This window comes from Labrus mixtus, chromosome 8, assembly GCF_963584025.1.
Source record: "Labrus mixtus chromosome 8, fLabMix1.1, whole genome shotgun sequence".
In the NCBI taxonomy this organism is placed as follows: Eukaryota; Metazoa; Chordata; class Actinopteri; order Labriformes; family Labridae; genus Labrus; species Labrus mixtus.
This window is the reverse complement of record NC_083619.1, coordinates 20,817,584-20,845,235: the sequence shown is the minus strand read 5'-3', so window position 1 is coordinate 20,845,235 and position 27,652 is coordinate 20,817,584. Positions and strand designations below refer to the sequence as shown.

General features: G+C 39.9%; 3 protein-coding genes across 3 annotated transcripts in view; all 3 read right to left on the bottom strand.

Annotated features, from left to right (window-relative positions):
• The window catches only part of cacnb2b (calcium channel, voltage-dependent, beta 2b), a 37,925-nt gene extending 27,078 nt beyond the window's left edge, over positions 1 to 10,847 (bottom strand). The window contains exons 1-2 of the mRNA XM_061045053.1: positions 9,233 to 10,847; positions 8,813 to 9,137 (exon numbers count right to left, since the gene is read on the bottom strand). Of these exons, the coding sequence (XP_060901036.1) occupies positions 8,813 to 8,860 (48 nt within the window). The 5' untranslated portion in view covers positions 8,861 to 9,137; positions 9,233 to 10,847. The remainder of the gene's footprint in view (positions 1 to 8,812; positions 9,138 to 9,232) is intronic.
• A 2,805-nt stretch (positions 10,848 to 13,652) lies between these two features.
• tmem236 (transmembrane protein 236) lies at positions 13,653 to 18,788 on the bottom strand. Its single transcript, XM_061045054.1, has 4 exons — positions 18,408 to 18,788; positions 17,403 to 17,475; positions 15,829 to 15,952; positions 13,653 to 14,342 (listed from the first exon to the last, which is right to left on the bottom strand). Exons 1-4 carry the CDS (start codon positions 18,659 to 18,661, stop codon positions 13,702 to 13,704), a joined length of 1,092 nt encoding a protein of 363 aa, XP_060901037.1. The 5' UTR covers positions 18,662 to 18,788; the 3' UTR covers positions 13,653 to 13,701.
• A 2,231-nt stretch (positions 18,789 to 21,019) lies between these two features.
• Positions 21,020 to 27,652, bottom strand: part of LOC132979337 (collectin-12-like) — a 47,662-nt gene continuing 41,029 nt past the window's right edge. The window contains exons 18-23 of the mRNA XM_061045055.1: positions 26,665 to 26,753; positions 26,418 to 26,505; positions 26,210 to 26,264; positions 25,952 to 26,105; positions 24,953 to 25,074; positions 21,020 to 24,190 (exon numbers count right to left, since the gene is read on the bottom strand). Of these exons, the coding sequence (XP_060901038.1) occupies positions 23,977 to 24,190; positions 24,953 to 25,074; positions 25,952 to 26,105; positions 26,210 to 26,264; positions 26,418 to 26,505; positions 26,665 to 26,753 (722 nt within the window). The 3' untranslated portion in view covers positions 21,020 to 23,976. The remainder of the gene's footprint in view (positions 24,191 to 24,952; positions 25,075 to 25,951; positions 26,106 to 26,209; positions 26,265 to 26,417; positions 26,506 to 26,664; positions 26,754 to 27,652) is intronic.

Sequence of the window (27,652 nt, the reverse complement as noted above, 5' to 3'; positions counted from 1 at the left end):
CCTTCACCTTTTCAAACCTCCTCTAAACTTTAAGAATAAAAATATAAATCAGGAGGCGAAATATAGCTGTGGTTAAACTGCTCACAATTTATGTCTACACCAAAGACATCAGATGAGATGAGGGGTTACAGGCGATTGTTAATTTGAAGAGGTTTGAGGGCAAATCTGGGACCAATGCTATGAATAATGAGATAGGTTAAAGAATTAATTTAGCAAGGTCTTCTCTAAATTCAGTTTTGTGATCAGACTAATTTAAATGTGTTGGACTCGGATATTTCACAGTGAAATATTCCATTCATAATTCATCAATTCCTCACAGTTTCTTCAATTTGTTACAATGTTGAAGATGACATTTTTGCTTGCTGAATAGGACAGAATTATTATATTATTACATACATTTTTCATCCAAAACTATACAAAATATCTATGCAGTATGGCTCGTTTTAAAATAGTAAATAAACACCTAGACCAGCTACAAAATTAAAGAATGAGTTCATATAACAACAAAATCCTTCACTGATGTCTGGCCGTGCAGAGAGCTGAAGGACACCAAGGACATTTCTTCTGCCTCTGCACAATTTAATGGAGTTAAATGGATTTTTTTCCTGGTGAAATTAAAACTCGAAAATTCAGCAGCAACATTATTTTCCAAAGTGAGGTCCCAGACTGTCGGTAGTTTTCACAGAGACTAGTTCTTGGAAGGTCACTCATATGGACATACAACTTGTTAAAACTTGGAGAAATAGCATATTGTGTGTCCACACTTTTTCTCTGATTCTTTGGATGAAGGGATTTTGTGTTTATTTCTTATGCTGCCTCCATCACTGGTTAGCCTTAAGGTTAATAAAACTGTGTGGTCTGTTTATCACTGTGATCTTGAAACCCTCAAAGAACAGATTGGCCACGTGTCTAGGTACCAAAATCTGCAGAGAGCTTTGGGAAGCGCGGGACGCAGATGAGAGAGTTACATAATGGGAGTGAAACATGCAGAGCTGCATCAGCTGCACTAGAGCAAGAACTTGTGACACCGACCCCTCGGTCAAACACACATCTGGACTTACAGCAATCACAGTTGCACACACATGCACACACTAGCTGATATTGCACACACACACACACACACACACACACACACACACACACACACACACACACACACACACACACACACACACACACACACACACACACGTCCCTATCAATATCTTTAGTACTGGAGTGGACATCTCCATCAGAGGTCAGACCAGCTGTGACAAAGAAAGAAACACTGAGAATTAAAGGACTGTGACATTTAACCTGCGACCTGAGATTGAACCAGAGCTGTAGCTTTACTAAATCTGCTCCATGACACCTCAAATCTCCTGCAGTAGGAGCCAACTGTGCTCAACAAAACGCTCCATCAGAGTCCCTGCTTATGCTGACTCCGTCTGAGGACATCTGTTGAATTGTTATATAAGGCGGTCGGATCATTTCTGTGCACTGCAATGAGCTATACATGGAATACAGAAAGTAGCACCCACCGAACAATTTCAGTGTTCTGTACATTATTGGCATGCAACCGTACAAGAATATGAACATTTATTTCAGGGCCTACAAACTCTGTATACTGGAAATGATTCTCAAATTCATTTTTACATTTCAATCAATACAAATAAAAAAAGTTCCTGTCTTTTTCGCAACATACTTATGCATGCACCTTCTCTGTTATTTTGGATGTGTTTTGCACAGTTCTGCTGTAACGTAAAGTATATGCACGTATGTAAGTTCCCGGAGCAAAGTGCGGCTGTACTCAAATTTTAACTTCATCAAACGGCGATAGGTGCTGAAGCTTACACTTTGTGCTTCAGTAAAAGACGGAGGGGGAATTCCTTGGATGTCATTCTTGATACATAATGCTGCAACAAGAAATTAATTATAATATTCAGATAAACGTAAAAGTACTATTTGTTGTACATAGTAAGAGACAGACTTGGGATTCTACAACAGGCTTTAAAACAAGTCTATGAAGTGATTCAATGATTAAGAGACATAAGAGATGATAAAAATGAGAAGTAGTTAAAAAAAGCCTTCGAACATAATGTTAGTACAGCCTCATAATGGAGAAATAATGCAGATAATATGAGAAAAACTAGATTTGGTTATTTGACATTTTCATGACATTAGTCAAACACACACAAGTGAGTGAATGGGAGTTGATGCCTTCCATAAATCTAGGTGCTCCTCATACAATCTTTCATTATTGGTGCAGTACAGGCATATGATTAGTTTTTCTAAATCGTACAGAAACATAACAACGACCTCATAGAGACTTACAGATGTTGCCACCACTGAATCTCTCACAGAGAAGACCCCGTCAGTCATCTCACTCCCTCCATGCACACGTGTTCATGTGCACATACATAAACAAACATCTGTCCCTAAGCCTCTTACAACCAGAATGTGTGCTTATGAGTGAGTGAGCGAGTGTGTGTGTATGTGTGTGTGTGTGTGTGTGTGTGCGCGTGTGTGTGTGTGTGTGTGTGTGTGTGTGTGTGTGTGTGTGTGTGTGTGTGTGTGCTGTCAAGCTGGGGCCTGTAGTGCAGGGCAGGGCTGCCGGGGCAGAGATGGATGGCACGCATGATTTCAGGCAGAGCTCCAGACCTCGGCCTTTCACTCTGCCCTCTACTGTGTCCACACCACTACAAACCACACATCTGCCCTGACCCACAAAAGACTCCATGAGCTTGGCATTTGCTTACAAATGGATGCAACCAAATAGTACTTTCAGTAGACTACTTTGGGTGAGCAAAGTCAGCAAACATTCATTGACATGCATTGATGTGATCCTAATCATCGTCTTTTTTTCTTTTTACAGCCCTTTAATGTTTGACTTGCTGAGGCAGATAGTGTAAAGCAGCCTGTAGAAGAGAGGCTTTAGAATAGTTTTGATCCCACAGCTGTTAGTCACATGAAGACAGATGTGCAAAAGGACCATCAAAGACAATGCGTTTATATGGTACTTTATCATAACTCCTTAATCCAGCCCTGAAAATGAACCCTTATTTTGGGTCGACAAAGGAAAAATTTAGCTGTAAGTAAGAATGGCACCAAACATAAGTATATTTAAAGCCATTATAAGTATACGCTGTATGATTTCAAGGAATAACATAGTAAAAAAGGGTTAACAGAAAGGAAAAAGTATACTGAACACTTACAACCCCCCGATCCATCAGCCAGAGAGGCAGTACTCACCCAGGAGACATTTTTGTTCTTGGGCACTTTTGACATGGCTTCATGGCAGAGAGGTCATGGCCCAAACTCCCAAAACACTCAGCGTCTTTACACACACCCACACAGATCCCAGTCCACTTTCAGCAGCAACAGCAGCAGCAGCAGCAGCAGCGACCTGCTCTGAGATGGAGACAGGCTTTTCATTTGTCTGGCTTTTCATTTGACTCCACTGTGCCAACAACAACCCTCTCCAGATTTACAACCTCCTGGAGCATCGGCCTTTTTACAATCACACCCGACTAAGCATGATCCAAAACTGACTCAAAAAAAAAAGTAGAAGGAGGAAGAGGAGGAGTAGGAGTAGGAGAGATGGAGACAGGATAACTTCAAAAGTGCCTTAAATAAGCAGGAAAGTTCCTTCAGTCTGTGCACATAAATCCTCCTTTTCCTCCTCTTCTCCGTGGCTGCCCGCACTCTTCACAATCATACACCCTGTATGAATATGCAACCAAACATCTGGCTGATGCCCCTCCTCTTGGATATCCAGAGGGTTGTGCTGGTAAATGACCAATCCAGCCCTCATAACATCTGGGAGAGGCGAGATTGACAAGCGTAATGGAGGGAGAGAAGTGGAGAGACAATGGGTAGTAGAGCAGAGTGAGGATGGAGGGGCAAGGAAGGCGGACGACTGCAGAAGGCCAGACAGTAGGGTACACAAGGCCTTCCCAGATAGTCGGTTACTGATCCTTAACATGAGATTAAAAACGGTCATCATGTTCCAAAATATACAACATTTGTCCAAAATCTGACCCTAAATCTCCTACAACAGCAGAGAAGAAAATTTTGTATAGGCTATGTTTTTATACTGTTTGGGATTGGGCTTCTACTTCTGTGTGTTTTGACTGTAATCATGCTGCTGAGCTCCAGGACAGTGATTGGTGGGTTCTAGAGAGACAGAGAGAGAGATGGATTGCCACAACAAGAGATTGATGGTATTATAGATGGTTTGGATGTCTCCGAACGGCCAATTCCAAATCCCAAACTTAGTTTTTCTTTGAACTCTTGCTTGAGTGACAATAGTCCTATAGTCATGAATATGTTCCACCTTAAACGAGAAGAAATACAGAAAAGTGTGTTTTTATGGTTCAATTTACATAAATCAAATAAAAAGAACATTTTCCTGATGTGTAGTTAATTCTTCTCTGTCTCTCTCATTAGAAACAGCTTTCTTGAACCTAACCTCTTTGGACACACAATGTAGCTATCCACATGCTAACCCTTAGCTTTGGGGAACACACAAACCCAGCTTACTAGTAGCTAGTTATACATACTAATATAAGTCACTTGATACACACACAGTTGGATTTATGCATTCAATGGAAGACTTAAAAAGTCAAAACTCTCATAGCTCTTACAAGCTATCTTTTTCTCATTCCAACACGTAGATTTGGTGTGTGAGGAAAAGCTTGATTAGCCTGCTGTGCCTGGTCGTGGGTGCTATAGCTTATTGTTTAGAGAATGTATATTGTTAATTTAGTCTGTTAATTAAAAACCCTAAGTTAATTTGGAGTTATTGGTGAGAGTATCTTATCTTCATGGAGAGCAATGCTAGCTACTTTCCAATGAATTCAGTCTGTATGCTTAGCTAGGCTAACTGCGCCATAGCTCCAGGTTTCGGACACGAGAGTATCAGTTTACTGTTGGAAAAAAAATGAACTGTTCCCTTGAGCTAGAAATCTAACACAATCTAAATGACTCAGATAGGAATTTAATATTTATTTTTTGAATAAAACAGCTTGGCAATATTTGTCTTAAACTAATGCAACCTCAGGGTGCTCTCTCTCTCTCTCTCTCTCTCTCTCCCTCTCCCTCCCTGACTCTAACCACTCTCCGGTCTCTATAATTAAAGCATAAAACTTAAAAAATACTACGTGAAAAAAAGCAACCTCCTTTAACTACTCTGCATTCTGCAAATGTATTCTTATTATTTTTTTGTATATAAAAAAATGGACAGATAGATAGATAGATAAGCAGATCAAGCTAAATCGTATTTTTGTCTTACAAAGATACCCATCTGTGAACTACAATCCCTTAGCCTGCGGTGAAGTAGGAAATAGCAGTGTGAGAGCTGAATGTGGAAACAAGTCAATACAGACCACAGCTTGCAGCCTGTTTACTAAATCCACAGGATTTGATTCAGCGTTATAATCAATGTCCACCTTAGCACTGTATGGATCTGTGGTCCTCATGGATTCACCTCGTTTGAAGAAGGCAACAAGAAAAAAAAGGAACAAAACTACCTCTGCAGTGTAAAAGAAAAAGAAACAGAAAAAGAACATTTTAAATATTGCATAGCGCACATTTAAAAAAAATAGAAAACTTTGAGAAGTTATGTTCTGATCAGAGTTTGAGTATATTTTGTCAGCAGGCTATTCTCGTCATGATATAAGAAGAAGAAGATTTTTTCCTCTCCTGTGCAGATTTAAAACTTGATACTTCAGAGAACTGCTGAATAAGCAATGCAGTAATCAGATTCTAAAACTGTGAAGGTGAAAAAAACAGGTACAAAGAGAAACTCACTGCCACTCCGGAAAATCAGGCACAGACCCAACTTCTATAATTCATGTACTCTGTTCGTTTTTGATTTTTTTTTTTTTAATGTCTTCCATCAGTTATATGAAGTGACAAATATATCAATCCTGCTCATACTGATGATCAGGTATAAAGCGGGTAAATCCAGGTACAGCTGTGACTCTGTGTGGACCATGCAAAATGTACATTTTCTTACAACTAGTTGCTTCATATCCTTTCTAATGTCATCATTATGAGGGTCATTAGGAATGAAACTCAGGTTATATCCTCTGAAAGTAGAGTGATAAATTGATGTAGTGAGATAAAAGTACATGAGGCATAAAAGCAGGATTCTGGATATTACTTGACGCAGTAATATTTTAAATCTGGGACTAAAGCGGATATAACAGCCCAAAAAAAAAGAAACAATTAAATCCAAATGTTATACTGTAATTGTAATGATACACATAATATATGGGAATGTACATGAAACAAACTTAGATTTTTTTGTGTGAAATTTGATGTTGAGATCAAATGTCTGGAAAGTCCTTTTTCCTTAAAAGTTCTTTGCTTTGGGTTTTACCAGATGTTTGTGAACAGGGTTAAGCTGAACCTTGTCCTTCACCTGCTGGCTGAACCGTCCCAACAGTCAGCGTTATGAAACAGCAGCAAGCAGAGAACAGTGAGACGTCTTAAGCGCCTTCTTAAGAGCCAAGACAAGCACTTAAAGTAATCCAGCTGTGCTGCGTGCCAGCAGAGGTCACACCTGGAGGGATGTTCTAGAAAAAAAAAAAGGAAAAATGTAATGCTGCAATGCAAAAGATTTACTACAAATTATTTGAAGTCTGAAAACAATGTTGAATTGAACGTGTATCATGTGTCAAAATATTACCTCATCCTAAAGCTAAACTTAAAGGTTCTTTGCCTTTTTAATCTTCCAATTCTTTAAATTAAATCTGTTATCATGTATCCCTGAGTGATCTTTTCGGCTCTGACAGTTTCATTGCCGCCACCGAAGAAGTTTTGTTTTTGGCTATATCTGTCGGTATGTTTTTAGAAAAATGACTGAAAAACTTAAGGCCTCACTTACATGAACAGCGGTGATAAGATGCAGCATGGAGCCAGGAGGAGCACTCTCACTTCTGGACTTGATTCAAACCCGACACAAGAACATCGGGAAATTTAAGAAACACATGTTTGTCTTAATAACCGCAGATCTGACTCAACGACCAAAAAGTCTTATCTGTCTTTTAACCATAAACTGTTTCGCATTCCAGCTGTTTTCATTACAAGATGCCAAGGACATGATGCAATTTATTATAAGTAAATCATATGTGTATGTACTGTAAATGAAGATAAGGGCTCCTTTTCACAAATGCATGTTTAATATGTGAAATATTTTCAATGTATCAGAGAAGTACATAACAAATGCACTTAAGATATGTCGACACTTCAGCTTGGCATGAGAATATTTTGACAGAAATCTAAGTCATGGAAACATTTTGAGATGGTATATTGTGGTTGCACTTGCAGACTTGCGTATCACAGAAGAGATTTGGCCCAAAGGGGTCTGCTGAGGTTTAGGCTCTCTTAGGGACCCTCCCTCTTTAGAAGTTAATGAGAGAGAACTATGAGTTTCAATACAGAAAAACTAAAAATATTGGGATAGGAAAAGAACACAATATGAGAAAAATATGATAAACCATAACTTGTGCAGAATTCATGTTTCTATTTCCAATCTGGTCAGTCCTCTCGGACTCCTTACGGGGATTGTAGCTTCAGCTTTTGGGTTAAGTTGTGCCCAAGATTGATCAATTTTTAACCCTTATTGATAGCTGTGCTGTTGGCAACATATAAACAGAATCGAAGTGTGGAAATAAGGAATGAGTAACGTACCTGCACTACACAAAGGCAGCATTTAAAGGCTTTGGATTTCCCCCACTTGCTGATATTTACATGCCTTACCTCAGCTCATGGCCTTTTTTGTGTCAAGCAGTTTGGAAATACAAATAGAGCTAATGGGATAACTTCTTGATGTGTCACTTCTTTAAGCTGTGTATGTAAGTTTCCTTTTTCCTCGTTGCTGCGGTGGGCACATGTTGCAAGCAGCAGCACAGATTGTGGTAATCTGTGCGGCTCTGGGCTGTCAGCCTATTGAGTGTTGAGGTCTGACAGTAAGCCTATTTCATGTAGGAGCATGAATACGTTAGGGACCTCTGCAGTCAGCGCCATCACACAATGCACAGCTCTAACTCTATACAATATAGTGTCGGCTGCAACATGAGGAGAACAATAACTACAGTGATGCAGCAGCAAACAGACGAGGAGGAAAAACTGAAAGAGAGGAGAGAGAGGGGAGGGCAGGAGGAGAGAGTTTATGAATCAAGAAGGAACAGGTGGAAGAGAGGAGTGAGACCGTCCTCCCTGCTCCTCTGTCATTGAGAGGACAGTAAAACCTGGCTTGTAATGAGATAACTGCACCTGCCTGTTGCCCCCTCTGCCCCCCTGTCTCTTCTGATAAAGTCAAATAATGTGAGGGAAAAAGGCTCTTATAAGTAGCGACCATGTTTTTTTTTTTTCAATGAATCAAAGATCAGACCTTGTTCACTTCACTTCCTCGTCAATAATAATAAGAGTTGCAGCACAAACCAGCAAAGGTGAAGCCGTCAAACACAGGTTAATGGCTGTTAGGTAATGTTTTCATGGAGTCCTGTACCGCGATCAATACACAGGCTGTTTGACAAAGCCACTGTCTGTCCTGATAAACTGCAGCGCAGCTGAAAACTCGCACAGAATGACACTGAGGAGTGAGCACCTTAGCAGCAAAACACAGATATGAAAAGTCTCGATTAATGAGCAAATGTATAAAGCAACTACACAGCAATAGTATGTGTGTGCAATAATCTGCCATGGCTTTTGTACCATAGAGTTTCCTTTAAGATGCATCGCCCCCTCCCCTCCTGAAACAAGACAACTCCACTGTTGCTATGGGATCAGAAACATGCGGATGGTAGCTGCGATGTTCACTTACATAGGTGGACTGCACTCTCCGCCAGTGTCCCAGCCCACAGCAATACATCAAGACATCCAGGTGGTGGGGAGAGGAGGGGGGCCGGCCGATGGAGCCTCTTTAAGGGGGTCGTCTCAGGCCAGGATCCTCATGGCACAGGTGATCCACCTGATCGCAGCTCTTCGGGGAAGTTAGGGATCCCGGGAGCCAAAAATAAAGAGTCAAATTTCTTGTGCTCACAGGTTCTTTACAGAGGAGGAGCGCCTGCGAGGGCAGTGTGGATGCTGGTCCCTCAGAGGAGTCCAAGTGATCAGGATGCCAAATGTCTCATAACATCTCTAAAGTCCTGGAAAAAGAAAGATGTTTGGTTCCTGAATCTGAAGACTGTCCCAGGAGTTAGGAGTGTGTAAATGTGAGGTTAGTGTTTCTTCATATGCTCACCTCGTCTCAGAAGGACAGGTGGTCCATCTGCCATCCTGTGTCTGTTCACCTCGCCTCACCCCCTCCTCTGTCCCGACTCACCCCTGTCTGCAAACCTCCCTTCCAGCCTCCCCCAGCTTAAGCCCCCCGAACAGTCCTGCTACAAAAAACTAAATGTCATTTTCCTCTCTCTGTGTGTGTCTCTCTAGTCTGTCAGATTTATCCAATCAGAGCTTTCGCATCCCTCCACATCTGCGTCTGCAGCATCCCCCGTCTCTCCTTCCCCTGTAAGCCCACCCAAGGAGTCCACATACAGAGATTTTCAGGGGTTTCTATGCAATTCCTTCTTTTTCTTCCTCCTTCCTAAAAAATCTCAGCTCTGTAGCTCCTCCTCCTCCAGTTTCTCTCCCTCTCTCTCTCAACCACGCTGCTCCCTCTCTCTCTCATCAGGAGCTTACCTGAGTCACTCCTTGCACTCCTGTTGTGGCTGTCTGTGCACGTGTGTGTGTGTGTGTGTGTGTGTGTGTGTGTGTTTTTGTCTGTGTGTGTGTGTGTGTGTGTGTGTGTGTGTGTATGTGTGGAGGCTGCAGCTGAAACCCTGACTCTCTCTCTCTCTCTTTCTGTTGCCATGCTAGAGCAGGTAACATTCGGCTAGCGCAGGAGACACACAGCCTGAATTTAAATGTGCCTCCAGCCTCTCACATTTACAAAGCCTCCACCCATCCTTAACAGCAACACCCCCTCCCCAAATCTCTCCTCCTCCCTCTCCTCTGTCATCTCATCTGTGCTCTCTTTTTTTTTCCACCCCTCTATCTTATTCTCCTCATCTGTGTCCACAGTGTCTGCTCCCACTCCTCCCACTGTTGCTTCCCTTTGTGTCGTTTCTCCTCTCAGCTGTCTCTCTCTTGTTTTAATGTTACCCTGACAGTGAAGGTGCTTGGGATAATTCTGCTTCTGCTTAACTGCTGCAAAAAAAAAAGTCAGTCTTTTCAAGCCATTTCTGTCTATTATTAAGACCTGATACCTCTCGACAAGAGTGAAGAAAATCTGTCAGCGCAGTGAGAATATTTCAAGTTGTTTCCAAAAGAATCAAACTTGTCTCCAAAATAACAGATGAGTGCTCGTCACCTTTTCAAGTTAAATTTAGTCTGTTTTTCAAACTAAGGGTAAACAGCTACTCCAGCAGTTATTGGAGGCTGCACTTAAGCACAGTGGTGCATTGATCCAGAGGCTTATATCAGCCGGCTTACATGATCAACATGTACAGTAAATCTTCATAAATAGTGATTACGGTAACCAATAAACTACAGTACAGTTAAGGTCTCAAGTATTAGAGGAATTCGACTATGACAATTTTTTTCCTGTAATTGGCTCTATATAAGATTGTGTTAAGGGATCACCAAGATTATTACTTTTTCTCCTGAGGGGGCAATGAGTGCCATATTTCACAGACTCAAATCGTTTTTGAAATATTTCAGAAAAAGACAAAGGAAAATGAGGTCCTTTGGGGACCACAGAGGTCATTGCCAAAGTATCAGCCTGTTCATCCATTGAATATATATTATTTCACATGATAAGTGAAAACTTGCTGGTGGAGCTGGATATACAGCAGGGGGATCCCCCAAAGTCATTACGATACATCTGTCCAAAATATCATATCAAGCCATACAGTAGCAGTTGAAGTACTGGATGAACCAGTTCCGTGGGACTATAGTGATGAGATCACAGTATTCTTTAGGATTCATACTATTTTGACCACAATTGCTTTTAAATAATTTCCTAAATTTGGTGAGATATTCAGCACAAACAGACAACCACTGATATCCTGAGAGCCAAGCATATAGGGCAGCTGAAATTTAAAAAAAAAAAGCTGCAGTATTTTCAGCAACAAATGTACATTTATCAACAGACCATTTGACACAGAGTTTGGTTGGTGACTATGGCTCTTGTGTGTTTGATATTTAAAGAGAAAATTCAGGTTGCTGCACTTGGATCAAGAAAGAACTCAAAACAATAAGATTTGTGTTTAAAGTGGGTCTTAGCTGATTTCAGTAAATTAGTCATGAAGGAAAACATCTAAAACATCTAGACACACAGACCTCTGCCAAGGCAAATAATACAGTCCTAATGCAGATCTGTAGGAGCAACCATGATATACGTGTATATACCACAAATAATTATGTATACGTATGTTTATGCCTATCCAAATATTACCAGCAGTGAAGCAGTGACTTTAACCACATACTTATAATCCATGTTTATATTCATAAACGCATAAGACATTTTAACTCGTTCCAAATTAGATCCAGATCTGGCCTGAAATGTAATTGTTCTCTCTTGGTCAAGTCTACAACCTTACACCTTAAGTTTCATGACAATGGGGACTGCAGTAATCCTGCCCTGTAAACAAACAAACAAACAAACAAACAAAAAGTTTGGTAGAGGTAAAAATAAAAGGTTCATTTTTAGCATACAACATATGAAGTTGTATGGATATTAATGCAAAGCCCGTCTGAGCATGCATTAAAAGAAAGCTTCTGGCTGCAAGAAGGTTTTGCAGTTGAATGTGAAACTCACAGACTCGCATTAGGAGGTGTAGATGCAGGCTCTTGCTTTTTTTTTTTCTTTGATCATTTGAAGTGTTCATTCCGTGTCACGGGAAATAAAAAAAAAAGTTGTCTCCTGCCTGCCAACACATGGGGAACTGTAAAATGGCCACAATGAGTCAAGCTGCACTAATGCTTTCTTGCAGATTACAGTATGAATCACAGAGGAGGAGGAGGAGGAGGAGGAGGAGGAGGAGGAGGAGTAGGAGGAGGAGGAGGAGTGATCACGGCTGTAGGGAAATTAAGAGAAGTTAATTTTAGTTTTCTGAGCAGTAAATGAAAGCAGGCCAGCTCTGGTCCCTCTGTGTGAATGTCTACTGCTTGTGTGGCGTTCTGTCACCAGCCGTGTTTGTCATTTATTACGCCCTTAACAAATCTTCCCTCGCTGTGAGGCAGTACGGTTCAAACTGATATAAATTCTTTTTTCAGTCTTATTATTTACTATGCCTCGGATGCAGCAGGATTGTTGTTGCTGTTTTCCTATTTCCCCTTTTTTATGTTTACTTTGAAGGGACAGGAAACACAGACTTTTTAACAGTCTGTCTGCTGCCCCTGCTCACCCATCAGACACACAAAGACTGACTGCTCCATGGGGTGTAATTCTGTCAGACGTGTGCCAGCTGAGGACTTTGATTATACACCAGCGTCTCCCTGGCATTCTGTTTTGATCCACAAACACACACACACACACTTACACTCCAAGGTTACACTCCAGTGAGTTATATGGCTATAAAAGCGCATTAACCAGCATGTTGCCTGCACCGTGATATAGGGGGGTAGAGGAGGGGTTGTTTATTATAGACAGAAAAAGAAAAACGTAAAGAATGAAAATCAGAAAGATAAAAAGAAGATTGTGTTATCTGCTGACTCCGCATTAAATAAGAAGATGTCATGCAGAAGAAATCTGCGACATAGATTGTTGATTGATGACTCTTCTGGTTTCCTACATTATGCTAAATTATGCCATTATACACATACACAGAAGGGGAACAAATCCATTTATAAGTGTATTAGTGGAGATATAAAGGGACATAAAAAAAGATGCAGATGTTCCTATACTGGTGGCATTTCCATAGCTTGGCAAGTGAAGGGTCATTGAACATACAAACTAAGCTATTCTAAATACGAGCAATCATATTTATCCTATGAGGAAACATACGTATCTGGAATGATGGGGTCTCTTCTTCAATGACAGTGTCCTCATCCTCTGGACACAGACACAGCTTTTGTGTCAATTTCAGGGTTTTTGTCAGGCAGCAACATTTGTCTGAAACAGAAGTGTTTTAATCTACACAAGTCCAAGTCTCTATTACATCACATTTTTTTTACTCTGTGGCAGCTGATAAAAGTAGTCCTTGCATGCACTGGCTCCAATTTCAAATACATGGTTTCTAGATTTAATTTTTTTCCAGAATTGAACTGAACCTTTTGTTCCATAAGCCGAGACATTTTTCAGATGCTAATTTTAAAGTGGAGTAAAAATCAGTGCAGTTCGATAACAACTTGAGCTTCTTCAGGGATGTTTTAATTTGACATTTAACTCATAATTGAAGAAATATAATAAATTAAAAACAATAAAACATTATTAATTAACACAGGACTTCATTATAAAGAAATATTTATTGACGAAATCATGAATCCACACTTATTAAACAATAATAAAAGTGATTAAACAAACAACATTTATCACATATAGTTCAGGGGTTTTGAAAATAACTGTATTTTACACTTTGTACTTTGTAATGAAATGTGGTAAAAAAAGAAAAGAAAAGGAAAATGTAGCAAATAAACACAACCCCCTCCCCACCACATAAATACACTAACTGTTCCACCATCCACAATCAGAGCAGATCTTTTATTTACAACAGCACGTGCCACTCCTCTTCAGAACATGCTCTGCCTTTTGAAAATCCTCAGCTTGGTCACGTATGTGAAGTAGATAAAAGTCAGGCTCACCAGCACGTTTTTCAGCGGGTACAACACGGGGGTAACATAGCCGAACACAGCAATCAGAGCCACTCGGATGATGAAGAAAGGAAAGTCTTGCAGGGCAAATCCAGCGAAGGACAGTAGAGGGTTTTGGGGAGTGATGACCATGCGGAGTGTTGACATGAAGGCCAGGATGTAGACGGGGAACACCCAGGCGGAGTAGAAGACAGACGGCTCTCCTGCAACTCTCACCATCTCCACTGTGTCCATCCAAAACAGGAAAGTATCCACAAACACCTCCCCTCTCCCGTCTCTCCTCCAAAAGAATCCCAGAGGACCAGAGTACGCTCGGGGCCGTGAGGAAGAGGAGTACAGGTATGCCATGCTGGACACTCGTGAGTTGGTTGTCAAGCGGCTGGCTGGACGTGAAGGGTCCTGCCATTTGCTTGAGGCGCTGCCATTCCTCACCTCTGGGTGGTCTTGGGTCACACCGTTAGGGACCTCATCAGTGTGCAGCTGGCCTGTTACCGTGGTCACCTGCTCCAGGTGGGTGAGGACTGGGCCTGCCATGTCAAGGTCAGAGTCCAGGCTGTCTGCTGCGAATGACGAAGCACACAACACCAGCTGTTACATGAACTCTGAATATAGCAGGGATATTAATCTATAAAATATATAATATATAAATCTCAGTCACTAACCACCTACTTTCCTGGGAGCTCTTGAGCTCTCCTAGGCTCCTCAAGATCGTCGGTTGACGGCTTGCCAGAACAACCCCCACCCCACCACTACCCCCTCCCCACCGGATCGTGGGTTGGCGGCCTGCCAGAACAACCCCCCCACACCCCCTCCCCTCCCCAACGGATTGCTGATGGACGGTCTACCTCCCCCCACCCCCTTGCTCTCTATCCCTCTTCCTGCATCTTATCCCATCTCTCCCCCTATCCCTTTCCAAGCCCAGCGCAGTCTAGGCCTGTGAAGACTGTTTCGTCATGAGCCGGGGATCCGGCCGAAGATTTCTGCCTTTTAATAAAGCAGTTTTTTCTTACCACTGTAACTTTTGCTGCTTTGCTAAAGTGCTCATGATGGATAGGCCGGATCTTTGTAACATAGCAATAAGTAAGGTCTTTTACCTGCTTTTTGTAACATAACAAAGAGTAAGGTATTTTACCTGCTTCTTGTAAAGTGTCTCGAGATAACACTTGTTATGAGTTGACGCTATACAAAAAAAAGTTGATTGATTGATTGATTGATATTGTTAAAAGTCCAGACAATCATTGGAAATAGTCTTTTTCATCCTTTCAAGTGACTCTGAATGAAACATTATTCAAAGAGGTGTTTCAGTTGTTAGTTTGCCCTTCCTGATGTGAACAGAGAGGGAAAAACACAAAGATACACCTGTCAGTAAAAGATTAATACATATAAAATAAAGCTGCTTAATGAAATCAGGATGATCCATCACCTATATAAAAAATGTGCCAATAAAAAGACGTTTTGACCTTCATGCAGATTTATTTCAGGACTTAAAAAGTACCTGTCATTAGATAAAGCTTTTCTTCATATAGTTTCAGTGCTTTACAACCAGGTCAAACGTATTTAACTAATACCAAAACAATTAAACAGAACAAATTCAGATATAAAAACACTGACTTAGAGTTAACACAAAAACAAAATGATTTTTCATTTTTTTCTATGCAGGTTAGCCAGATTTTTAAAATTGAATCCAAGCACCTTTGAAGAGTTTCATTTTGCGTTGATTTTGGCGACCCCTGAGGGCAAGCGGGTTTTTCTTTTCTTTTCGCTGATTCTGTCCTATACATGTGTAGGTACAGCATAAAGATAAACACTTCGTCTGACAGTGTTCAGTGGTCAAATATAAACCGTCTACAATATGACTGAGGCAGAAGTTCAGCGGAAAGTACAGGTAGATTTTTATTATTATATTTTTTGGGGGGCTTTTTGTGCCTTTAATGGAGAGATAGGACAGTGATTAGAGTCGGAAATCAGGGAGAGAGAGAGAGAGTGGGGATTGACATGCGGGAAAGGAGCCACAGGCTTCTTTCAGCCAATAACGTTAGGACTTACATTGTCCGAGGAGCCTGCAGGGCCGGATCCTCTCTATGATGTCCACACAGATAAGAGACATTAATACCAAGGAGACGGGTAACTCAGTGAACAGATCACGTTTTACTCCACCGTCCACTTGCACCTAAAATATAATAACAAACACAAATGTGATTAGAGCGGAGTTAATATTGATCTTACACTTAAAAATGATGAGAGAGGGGGCAGAAAGACATCAAACTGAAACTCTTGGTTATGGCATTTGGCTGAAGTGAGAAGGAGGATATCCTGCTTCCCAAGTTTTATGAAGCCATTCAGGGTTTTTTATTTCCCCATCATTATGGACATTAAGATGCTGCTGAATGGCCTTAACTCAAGATTAAGACATATTATATGTCTGAATGTGTGTGACAAATCTTTGTGGCTCGTACCTCTTGTTTATGTTCTGACTCGTCTAAGATTACATCAATTAAAGACACAGAGTCACGTGTGTAAAAATTCCTGTCTTTTTGTACTGGATGGTATTAAAGTTTGCGTTAATGGTCAACCTGTTATGGTCCCTGTTGGTTACTGAATACCTCAGGTTTCAGGTGTAGTCTCGTGACAGAGCGCACATTCCCCCTGCCTTTTTATTTTATTCCAGATCATGCCAAAGTCCTTCTCAGTATGCAGAAGGGGTGGGAATCATCACGATACGATATTATCGTGATGCTCGAGACACAATTGATTCTTTTGCGATTTTAAACATTTTGCGATTATGCTGAGAATTGCGATTCAATATGCCATTAGGCTTTTTAACTGCATATTATGTCCACTACACTAAAGGAAATCAAGAGCTGTTTTTTCAGATAAGAAAATATTCTCGGTTTATTCATCTCACTTCAGTCTTTTTATTTCTACACAATGTGAGTCAAGCTCACAGACTGATCAACACTGTGATCAAAGTCAAACCCTGTAAGAGGCTGCATGCACCTCACAATCTGAACTGTTGGTATTTCAGTCTGATTGAACTTGATTAAAATGAATTTTGCAACCCCCTTCAGCAGTTAAAAATTAAAAACCATATCTAAAATATTGATACGTGATAAAATATTGCTGCACAAAATATCCCGATACTAAACTGTATGGATTTTTTCCTCCACCTCTAGTACACAGGGAGAGAAATATGTGGATGCACCTTTTCAAAAGCACAAAACACGAGAGAGAGTGAGCAAAACTGGTGACATGGCATCTTTTGACTTTCTCTGTGGGGCAATGTGCCGTGTCCACCATCACCGAGTGAATCATTATTGTCCTTTAAACACATCCTCTTACAAAAGGCAGGACAGACAGACACACACACACACACACACACACACACACACACACACACACACACACACACACACACACACACACACACACACACACACACACACACACACACACACACACACACACACACACACACACACACACACACAAACGAGTTGGTGCCACAAATGGACTGTTTACAACGAATAAGCCTCTTCAAGGACCCCGGGGCAGCGCACGACAGAACAAAACATCAACAGGTGCTTCACAGAGACAAGCGCAATCCGTCTTGATGACTTTACCTTGGAGCTGGCTATTAGAATAGCAGAACAAGGCAATGTGCACAGGATGATGTACGCCAGTGCTGTGGGTCTCCTGGGAAAACAAAACAAGTAGTATTAGTCGACATTTGAAGAAGAAACAACCAGGCATGTAAGATATTCAAATCAATTATTATACATAAATACATAACTCTTCATTATTCTTATGAAACATTTGAGCTGAAAATGGTTCAGTTTTTACTCACTGCATTGTGGGATGTCTATGGAAACCAGTTACAGTAAGTTATACATTAGAGCAAAGCTAAAGGAGACTGTGCCTACATGCCATTTATGTGATTTAAAAAAAATGCTATGACAAGTGTAGCACATGTGAAGAAGATTAATTATATACGTGAACCGACTCAGGGATGTCAATTTAAGAGATATCTAGATAGAGTGAGTTAATGTTATTTAGTATAAGCCCTCCAAAGCTGCAGATAAACCAGACATAGAGTATCTGTAGAAGTAGAGGGTCAGAGTATAACTACATGTAGCAGGGCATGCATTGTAAATCTTATACATTTAACTTGTATTTCTAGGGAAGATTCAGTCATTTCTTTTAAGTTTCATACAGTATCAGGCCTTTCTCAGACATGACCTCATACATTGTAAATACAATATGTTTGAATTAAAATTAAAGAAGCATATAGGCTACACTAGAAATTCAACAACAATATAAAGTAGTTGAAATGTACATCACATCAAGCAGCTTCAATGTACAACACCAGGGGTCATGTCACATCATGATCATAACTTTTTTAACTTTGGATATTATTTGGCAATACCTTACGATTAGAAGACTCATTTACAATAGTGTAAGTAGTTGTGCCACTGCTGTTGTTACTGAAATGTTTTTCTCTTCGACAACTTTCTTCATAAAGGCTGAAATCCCAAACTTGTTCCAAAAGGTTTCATTGTTCTAGTCATTCTGACTGTGTTCACTGTGTTTCAGGTATGTTGCTTCATCTCATCAACAGCTGTACTCACCACTGTGTGATCTCCAAGATAAACCTCCTCTGCTTCAGGGTCACATATTTCAGGGGGACCCACACCAGCAGGGTCACAGAGGTCACGTAGGCGATGGAGGCCGCCACCACCAGCCAGTAGGCCGTGAGATCGCCTCCTCTAACATTCCGAATGAGTCTGGCGAACCTCTCCATGATCACAAACACTGGCACGATCAGGGCCGCAAACTGCAGCAGCTCATACAGGATGAGTTTGATGTTCTTCCCGGAGGGCATGGTGGTCCCTGAACTCCAGTATGTGGTCTGACCTGGGAGCTAAAGACTTTGACAATTATCTCCCACGAAACGAGACGGAGGAGCTGTTGGACTCTGCACACTGACATTGCTTACACTGCACAGGAGGCAGTATTATTTTATTGCTGAGGTAATGAGCTGCTCATGCTCACTTTATATGGGCTTACAAAAAGAGCACTCTCATCCCATGATCTCAAGGAGAAAACTACACTGAGCCAATGATCCATACCAAATTACTTGATCATATTAACACTCTTTTCTAACTTTAACATGTGTTGTTTTTGATGAACAAAATATTAAAGATATGTGAAAATCTAATACATTGAGTATCTCCATAAATTTAGTTTTCTCTAGGATTTCAGCCAAACCAAAAATGCAACGCAAGTTAAATGTTTCCTTATAATTTCCATGAGGAAAATACCCACCACTTACCGCTGCTAAAGAAAACTGATATCATGAGTTGGTCAAACTTCTATCTTCTGTCTATTCTTTCTAGATTTCATGAACACTGATGCCATCTAGTGGCAGGGTAGAGGACCATTTTTGAAGTTCGGGAAAACATGGATGTCCAGGCTAAAGTATTCTATGCAACACAATTTCATGAATGAAGCATCAACTGGGATTAAAGTTTGGCAAGAAATACACACTCACAATTAAAAAAATGTTTTGGGAACATCACAAACAACTGGAGTTTAACTCAAAAGCAGGGCAATCATTTCCCTCTTCTATCTTCTGTCTTCTTCATGACCTCCACTGGCTCCCCATCCCCCAGCGTATCCAGTTCAAACTCCTCATCCTCACCTACAAAGCCCTCCACAACCTGGCTCCCCCCTACCTGTCTGAGCTCCTCCACCAGCACACTCCCACCCGCACTCTCAGGTCTGCGGATGCAGGACCAACCTTCGGTCCTGGCGGGGACAGGGCCTTCTCCATTGCCGCTCTCTCCCTTTGGAACTCTCTCCCTAAAAACATCAGAGACTCCCCCACACTCAATTCCGACAAGAAATCCCTAAAAACTCACCTTTTCATCACTGCCTACAACCACTGACTCTCATCCTCTTCCCTCGACACTACTCCTGTTGTATTGTTCTCTTAGATTTTGCTTTGTTTTTTGTTGTTTCCTGTCAAAGCATCTTTGAGTATTTAGAAAAGCGCTATATAAATCTAATTTATTATTATTATTGTTCTCATTATTCTATAAATTGTTTTGACCCGTCTGCTTTAAAGAGGTGTTCATTAAACTGAATGATTTTGGAGGCCTCGGTGGTGATGTTGAATCGTATCAGTCAGGTCTGCTAAATAACAGAAACACCTCTTTATATGATGCAACACAACAAGTGAACCAACAACAGCAGCTTCACACATGATCACTCAGTTAATGAACTTAAATGGGAAACAGTTTCACCAAATACTGAACATCATCATCTTCATCAAGGGAACATTTCTTGCTGAACTTTTGTATTAAACAAAAACAAGATTAGCTAAGTCTAATAAAATCAGTAACTGTATATCAATTGATGAATGTACTTCAAATTAGGACCAGGCCTGTGTGTGAGGTTACATCAGATAAGATTAACAGTTTTGTAATGTTTTCATTCAAATGTTACTTAAACACTGTTGGGGTTAAAAAGGAAATCTGATCAGAGATGAAAGTATGAGGATCAACCACACTTTCGTAAAGCATGGGAGCTGCAGAGCTGGCCAAATGAAGAGGCAGGAAATTAATTTTAAGTACATTTGTACTACGGGATGCTTTGTGTTGATGGTGTGCAGGTTGTACAATGTGACTGAATTGTGTATGAATCCAGGATGCGCTGATGTGATGAAAGTTGAAGGAAGTCGAGGGAAAAGTGTGTCTGTGTTGCGACAGCATTGTTAAGTATTTTGTTTATTTAGATGATTAGTTAATATTGGTTTTGCTTGAAGTTGTCAATGTGATTATTAAATGTTTATGTTTTTGTCTGTGTTGTGGTTTTAAAGGACAGTCTGGAAGAACGGAGTAAAGTAAAAAACTCATGCCTTTGTTTTTAATATTGTGTGTGTGTGTGTATATATGCATTTGTTGTTTGCTTCCTCTAAATGAGTGAATGAGAAAGTGAACAAATTTGTAATTAGATCTTTCATGCAGAACACTGAAAGCTGTTCTAACTTAAAAAGAAAAATCATCATCAAAATTATCACTCAAAAGTTTGAAGCTTATTTTGAAAATAGCTTTTTAGGGCTCTTTCTCAAACTGCCCCTTGTCAGTGAAACTCTCATCAGGGTTGAACTAATTAAAAACAAGTTCTCTCATATTTGCCCAGAAAAGCAACAGAAAAAGAGACGACAGTGCATTCCATATTATTCTGTACATTTGGCCTGGTTTTATTGTGAATATCAATTAATAAGTATGGTTAAAATAATACATACAAACAGCAGGGTACAAGTTTGAGACTTTTACAATAAAGATGTTGGATTAAAACTTAAAAACAGGCAGCATCTCAATCCTGTGCAATAAAGTTACATCTGAGCTCCAACACATCAGGAAGATGTGTGATGATTAACTGGCTCCTGGTTCCCTGGTCCCAGAATAGCTGCTACTATTTATATATTTTATATTTTCAGCCCTCATCCATCCAAAAATGATTAACACTTCTTCACCCTCGGTCGTATTCAAAGGCTGCAGAAAGGACTTCATGTCTTTGAATAAACTATATTAATGCTTGAATCCAGTTCTGGAGAATACAACGGCCTCTTCTTCTCCAAGTCCCAGGTTAACTTTTTTGGGTTGTTTTTTATAAACTCAAGGTGGCTAAGAGATCATAAGGTGTAGCACATTTCAAACGAAGGACTTCATGAGTTTTTGAAAGGACACAAATTTACAGTCAGATCAACACACCAATCTGCCCTGCAATTGGAAAACCTAGTGACTTAAAACAGCGTCATAATTCCTTCATGTGGCATCATTCAACATAATACAACAACATAAATATATTCGCTTTTTCACCAACTTTTTGAAATCTGATCATTATTGATAAGCATTAAGTTCTCCCCCAAAACTTATAAACAGGTAGTGCGTAGTAAAATGTAAGGTATGAGACGTTTGCTTGTACAACATTTGATCTTTCATGCCTTTTGACGTGTCTCTGTAACTTAACTTGGAGAGAATTTGAGTTATTTAAAAAATCCAGACTGTACTTCTCCAGAAACCGTACTTCTGATCTTCTTCAGGTAGAATTTGTTTTAGTGTTAAGACAGCTCTGAGAGAAGGACAGGATTGAAATGCATGGGGGGGGGGGTAGGTGTGATCTGTTTTTCACATTACCATTTGACCCTACAGTACAATAAGCATGTATCAAACACAGAGAGAAGAGTGAGTCCATGTTCTCATGTGATTTAAATATACAACTAAGTCAGGCAGAACATCACATATTCCGCTTTTCTCTGAATACGTACATCCTGCACTGCTTCTCCATTTAAAATAGCATAACAAGAATCGAAACATAAATTAAAATGCACTACAAAAAAACATTGTATTCAATTCTCAACACTGACTAAAGAGATGCTTCAAAGACACTGGGGCGGTTCACAGAGTTCCCCCCCTTCAGTAGCCAAGCGTGTGGAGCGAGTGTGTTAGTACAGCCCGTGAATGGAGACACAGCTCAGTTTGAAAAGGAAAACTCTGCAGCATGAAAGGAGGAGTCAATCATTGTACAATAAAAGGAAGGAAAGAAAAAGAAGACTTAAAAAAAAATATTTTCTGTCGTGTGTTTTTTCCCCACTTTGTTCTCTTTGGCTTTTACACCGGGAAAGAAAGAAAGTAACACCTGCAGCAGAGTTCACCTTTAAGGCTGAGAGGAACACCCGGAGCTGTGCTAACAACGGCCCCACCCATGAGGTCATCATGTGGCTACACTACTAGTTCATTACAGTATATACAAGAGTCATGTGCATGCTTTTACACCTCTGGTTTCCCTCCAAAATAAACAAAGTGGCTTCAGTTTTCAGTACTTCTAAAAGTCGACGACATATACAGAATGCAGTAGCCTAACGTTCTCAGCATAGCTAAAAGTCCTCTTTTTTTTTTAATTAAAAGAAAAAATATATATAAATGTGAACTTGTGACCCTTTTTAGTGTGACATGATAAGCACTGTGGTTGCTTTTAGTTTGTGTAAAGGCTGAGACATGTTGTGGATTTCTACTGGAGTTAGTGTGCGAGTGAAAGTTTAGTACAACAAACTGCTGATGATGTGTGAACTAACTTGTGCAACTTGTGTTTGTGTGCACCGCTGTACACCTGCCTGGAGTAAGATCACAGTCACTGCATACATATTTTGCTTTGAGGTTGATGGCAGCCAATTTTGGTAACACCTTATTCAATAAATCCGTCATTTTTCAAATACTTCCTTGTGAACTTTACATAAAATAACTTTTTAATGTGATACCAATTTCACATTTAACACTGTAAATTCAATGCATGTCTAATTCATGAATAAAATTAGCTACTAGTGTAGACTTAAAATAGGTCCGACTAGCATCAGAAAAATATAACAAGTTTGAATTTTTAGGGTTTCTAATCATAAATGACAAAGGACTAAATATTAACTTGGGTTTAAAAAGAGCCGCTGTTTTAAATACATTACTGTAGAAATCAACAAATGCTTACGAGATGAACTATCATCTAACGAGTAGTTCTTTCCCCTTAAATTGGTATCAGATTATACGATTCTTTCCATAAAAGTTCCTGGGTTTTATTTCCCAAATCACTGAGCCATTAAATAAAGCATTACCACATCTGTTTTTAAATCCAATCATATTAAAGTGACAATGAATGTCAGGTCTTAAACATCAAAATAGACATTTTATTGGCATCAGATTTAGATTAAGAAGTGATCAGATTTTAATGATGACCAAATCACAAGTGCAATTAAAGCTCCTGCATGTCTAGATATCTGTGTCTCGTATAGATATAAGGAAGAGGAAGAAGAATAAACATATGGAATATTAATTAATTAAATAAATAAATCACTAAAGAAAAGAACACATACAGAGCTTGTGGTGCTTGGTGAAAGCTGTTTAAACCGTCATGATCACGTCTTAACCTGGATTGAGACCGTCTATTTATTTGAATATTTTAGGGTGTCAAATTTTAAGTTAGTTCTCTGTTTAGTTTTTTTTTTTCCATCCATCTGAAGTCTTATGATAAACCCCATTATAAAATGATAATAAAAGAAATGATCCATGACCACTGTTTGATAAGGTCTGGTGCATGTATGTGTGTGTGTATGCGTGAGGATTCCAGTGAGCTTAGCAGGCCCTATAGCAAGGCTTTCTCTGAGTAAGGGGCCTGGGAGGCGTCTGAGGAAGGTGCTATGCTGGGCCCAGAGGGGGTGCTGTAGTTTGACGTCTGCGTCATGCCTGCGGGAGTCGTGCCTGGTGCTTGGTTCTGATAGGACTGTACTTCTGCTGGGGCCATGCTACCTGGAGCTGCTGTGTAGACTGGCGGCTGGCCCATGTACATATGAACATCACTGTGGGAAACAGTGAAGCAAAATGTATTCAATATCTACAGCAAGGAAGACTCATTGAACAGCATGTGGAAGAAAGGAATGCATTATGACAAACTGTCTAAAAAGAAAAGAAAAAAGTGCAATCTTCAAAAGGACCGGTAAAACTAAGGCGCTGATGAGGGTCATTATGTTTTTCAATTAGGACTCACCAGTTCCTGCAAATATCAGCGTTTATAACAAGGAGTGGTAGAAACTATGCTATTTCAATCATTTGTGAATAAACACAGTTAACAGCAGTAGAGTGGTCACTGACTTTGTTGGTGAATTAAGATACTGCATTTGTCTAACTGCAGCTTAACATGGAAGAAGCTTTGAGCTGGAATCACCAGCAACAATATGGAGCAGATAAGACAACAAGGCTTCATACCAAATATACTGAAGTATATTTTTTAATGATTGGGGCTGTAGCAAAAGAAATGTGTCTTCTTTATTTCTGTCACACGTTAAAGCCTGGTTCATTCTGTGGTTAATGAAAAGACAAAAGAGTCAGAGACTCAATTTTAGAACTTTCATTACAAACAAAGGTTTGATTGGAAATAAAAAGTTAAACACAATCTAAATGAGAATACAATAATGTAAAGGAGTAAAGCAGCATTTCCTCATATCCTGCTGTCTGTAAATTGGCAATAAATAGTTTTTCTTCTATATATCACAGTGCCCATGTAGGGGAGAAAATGCACTCGTTTCAGAATATTGCCAAAACAGGGTGTGTGAGAGACTCACCTAGGGGCTGGCTGACCAGGTATGGGGGTTCCAGCTGGAAGTTGTTCTATTGGAACGGTGTAACCCTGCACCGCGGTGCCGCTCATGGCGTAAGAACCTGATGCAGGCTGACCATGGTACACCTAGGGTCACATACAAGCAAAGCACATATCGAGGGTTAATGAAGGACTAAGCCTGTTAAAAGAAGAAACTTTGTTAAATAGTAGGTTATGATACAGTAAAGAGCTCAAGCTTCTGAAGGTAAATCATGCTCTCAGATTGTTCCTTCAACTTTCATTAAAAGGGCATTAAATTGTTATTTCAATTCATTAAGGTCAATTCAGTTTTTAATAATCGTGATTAATCGCAGGCTATTTTATCACTTAACTGTGGATAAGCCCCCGCAGTGTCTCCCTGTAGTCACAGTGAAGGAAAAGGACACTGCTTCATCTTTGAATGTCTTATTTCTCATTTCGCTTTAAAAAACTCTCAGACAGCTCAGCTGATAAGTAAGAAGTAATATCTTCTTTACAACGTCAATCATTTCTCTTTTCCTGTTCCTTTTAGCTGTTTTTATTTCATTTTTGTTTCTACCAGGTCCTTACTTTATTTCAAAATAAAAGTAGGGTTGAATTCAAACAGCACATACAGTTCTTTTTAAGACAGTACAAAAATTCAAAATAAAAGCTTAACAGTTTTTATTTTTAAATGCGAAAAATAAAATTTTTGTACTACTGATTAATCCCGATTAACTTTTGAAATTTGGCAATTAATATTTAAAAAAATGAATCAATTGACAGTCTTAATATTATACTTCAACGTACATATCTACTGTGCTGTCGAGTGATTTTACTTTTGAGTCTTCAATAACATTTTGCAGTCCACCAAGTTCCCTTTAAACCTTTACACCTTTAGTTTACCCGCTTTGATGGCAGCAGGTTTGGATTTTATGCTTTTTAAAAGACTGACCCTCATGGGCTTCGGCCCCGGGGTCACCTCTATATGACTAAGTGACTGTACCTGTTGAGCTGCGTTGGCCGGCTGCTGCATGTAGTACTGTTGGCTCTGCAGCTTGGCATACATGGCGTAGACAGGATCTTCATTCATTAGCTTAGCATACAGAGACAGAGCTTCCATCACCTTCACATTTAGGTCTGACAACTCTGAGTGCTTCCTGGTAAACACAAAACAAGATAGCTCAACTTAGAAATGTCTACTACTTGTAAAACAAATAAAATAGCAAACTTAACACACACAACAAACAACAGCTCAATGTACCTGTCTATATCCTCCAACTTCTGGTCAATGAGGGGCCCCATCTGATTGCAGGCACCTAAAGATAAAATAAACATCTAATTAATGATTTCATCTGAAATAAAATTCACGTCAGTCAAAACAGACAGAAAAGCTTCTATATTCAGGCACTGACTTCTGACTTACATACATTAACAAACTCTATAGCAATTGAGAAAAAAATTAGCTTCACCTTCCAACTGAAGCAACTCCACGCTGTCCGACTGGTTGTCTGTTGGGTCTGCACTCTGGATCATCTGAAGTAGCTGGTCCATTTTGTCCTGGAAGATTTCAATCAAGTTTCTGAGATTAAACTTTCCAGGTTCATGCTATGAGTTCAATTCAGTGTGTTTTTTATGAAAAAGTCAATGCTACTATGTTCCGTTTAGCTCAGCAGGTGACCGTTAAACATATTAAAGTGTGAAAACAAAGAAACTTACCTCATCTATAAAAACAGGCTCTTGCTCAGGCTCTATGGTCTCCACCTGGATGTCCTCACTGAACTGTACTGTCTTCTTCTCCGTCTTCACTGGAGATTTCCAAGCAGCAGCGGGTGCCGCAGCAGCAAAACAACGCAAAAGCAATCATTACAGATATTTTAAAGGCAGGAGAACATTTAGCTATGGTCCAGAAACCAGATGAAAATTAAGTTTAGTAGTATGCTTTCATGCAGCATGAAGGTTATGAGGGATGACGCCATTGCAGAATGAAAATGCAAAGGAATATAATGAAGTTGTGCAAGCAACTAGGGATATTACAAGACCAGTAATTAAGAACATTTGGATATTACCAGGAGGCTTGAAAAAAATCACACTTGATTGCATGGAATCAATTTAATGCCAGACTATGAACCTTTTCTGCATGGGGTTTTAAAAATAGAACTTCTTTATAAATGCAGACAACACAGATCCAGCAATAAATTGTCAACAATTGTTGAACCAATAGATCTATAAATTCCTTCCAGAGGACTTTCTTTTATATCTACATCCGACCGAACACTGCAGACGATACAAGTTTGGCATTGCAGAGGATAACGGTTTTGTTGGCACACACTGTAGAACCCCTTTTGGCAGTGATGAAGTTATTGTTAAGGAGGGATGATTTGAGAAGAGCATGCATCATGCCACCAGACAAAGCCAAGAGCATTACAGTAGCAAATGAACAGGTCAGAAACTACAGAAGAAAATCAATAAGGCAGACACAGCTTTTGTAACAAATGGAAAAGCAACTCTCTTCATAAGATGAAATGTGTCCAAAAGGCTATCAGCGCAACTCTTGTATGGCTTACCAGAATTACAGGCAGTATAGTTTTGACCGCATGTCATTACAACCTACTGAAATGTGCTGTGTGAGCAACCAATGTCTTAATTGCACTGTGTTTCTGGTATTGTTCCATCAGCGACGTGTGTGATAAAGTTTTTCCCTCTT

Bases quoted from the DNA above. Each gene is read 5' to 3' on its own strand.
- tmem236 (XM_061045054.1), bottom strand. From the start codon at position 18,661: ATGCCCTCCGGGAAGAACATCAAACTCATCCTGTATGAGCTGCTGCAG. The intron at 17,476-18,407 runs GTGAGTACAGCT...TTGTTTTCCCAG, and splicing joins ATCTTGGAGATCACACAGTG to GAGACCCACAGCACTGGCGT. The intron at 14,343-15,828 runs GTAAGTCCTAAC...CGTCATTCGCAG, and splicing joins CTGCAGGCTCCTCGGACAAT to CAGACAGCCTGGACTCTGAC.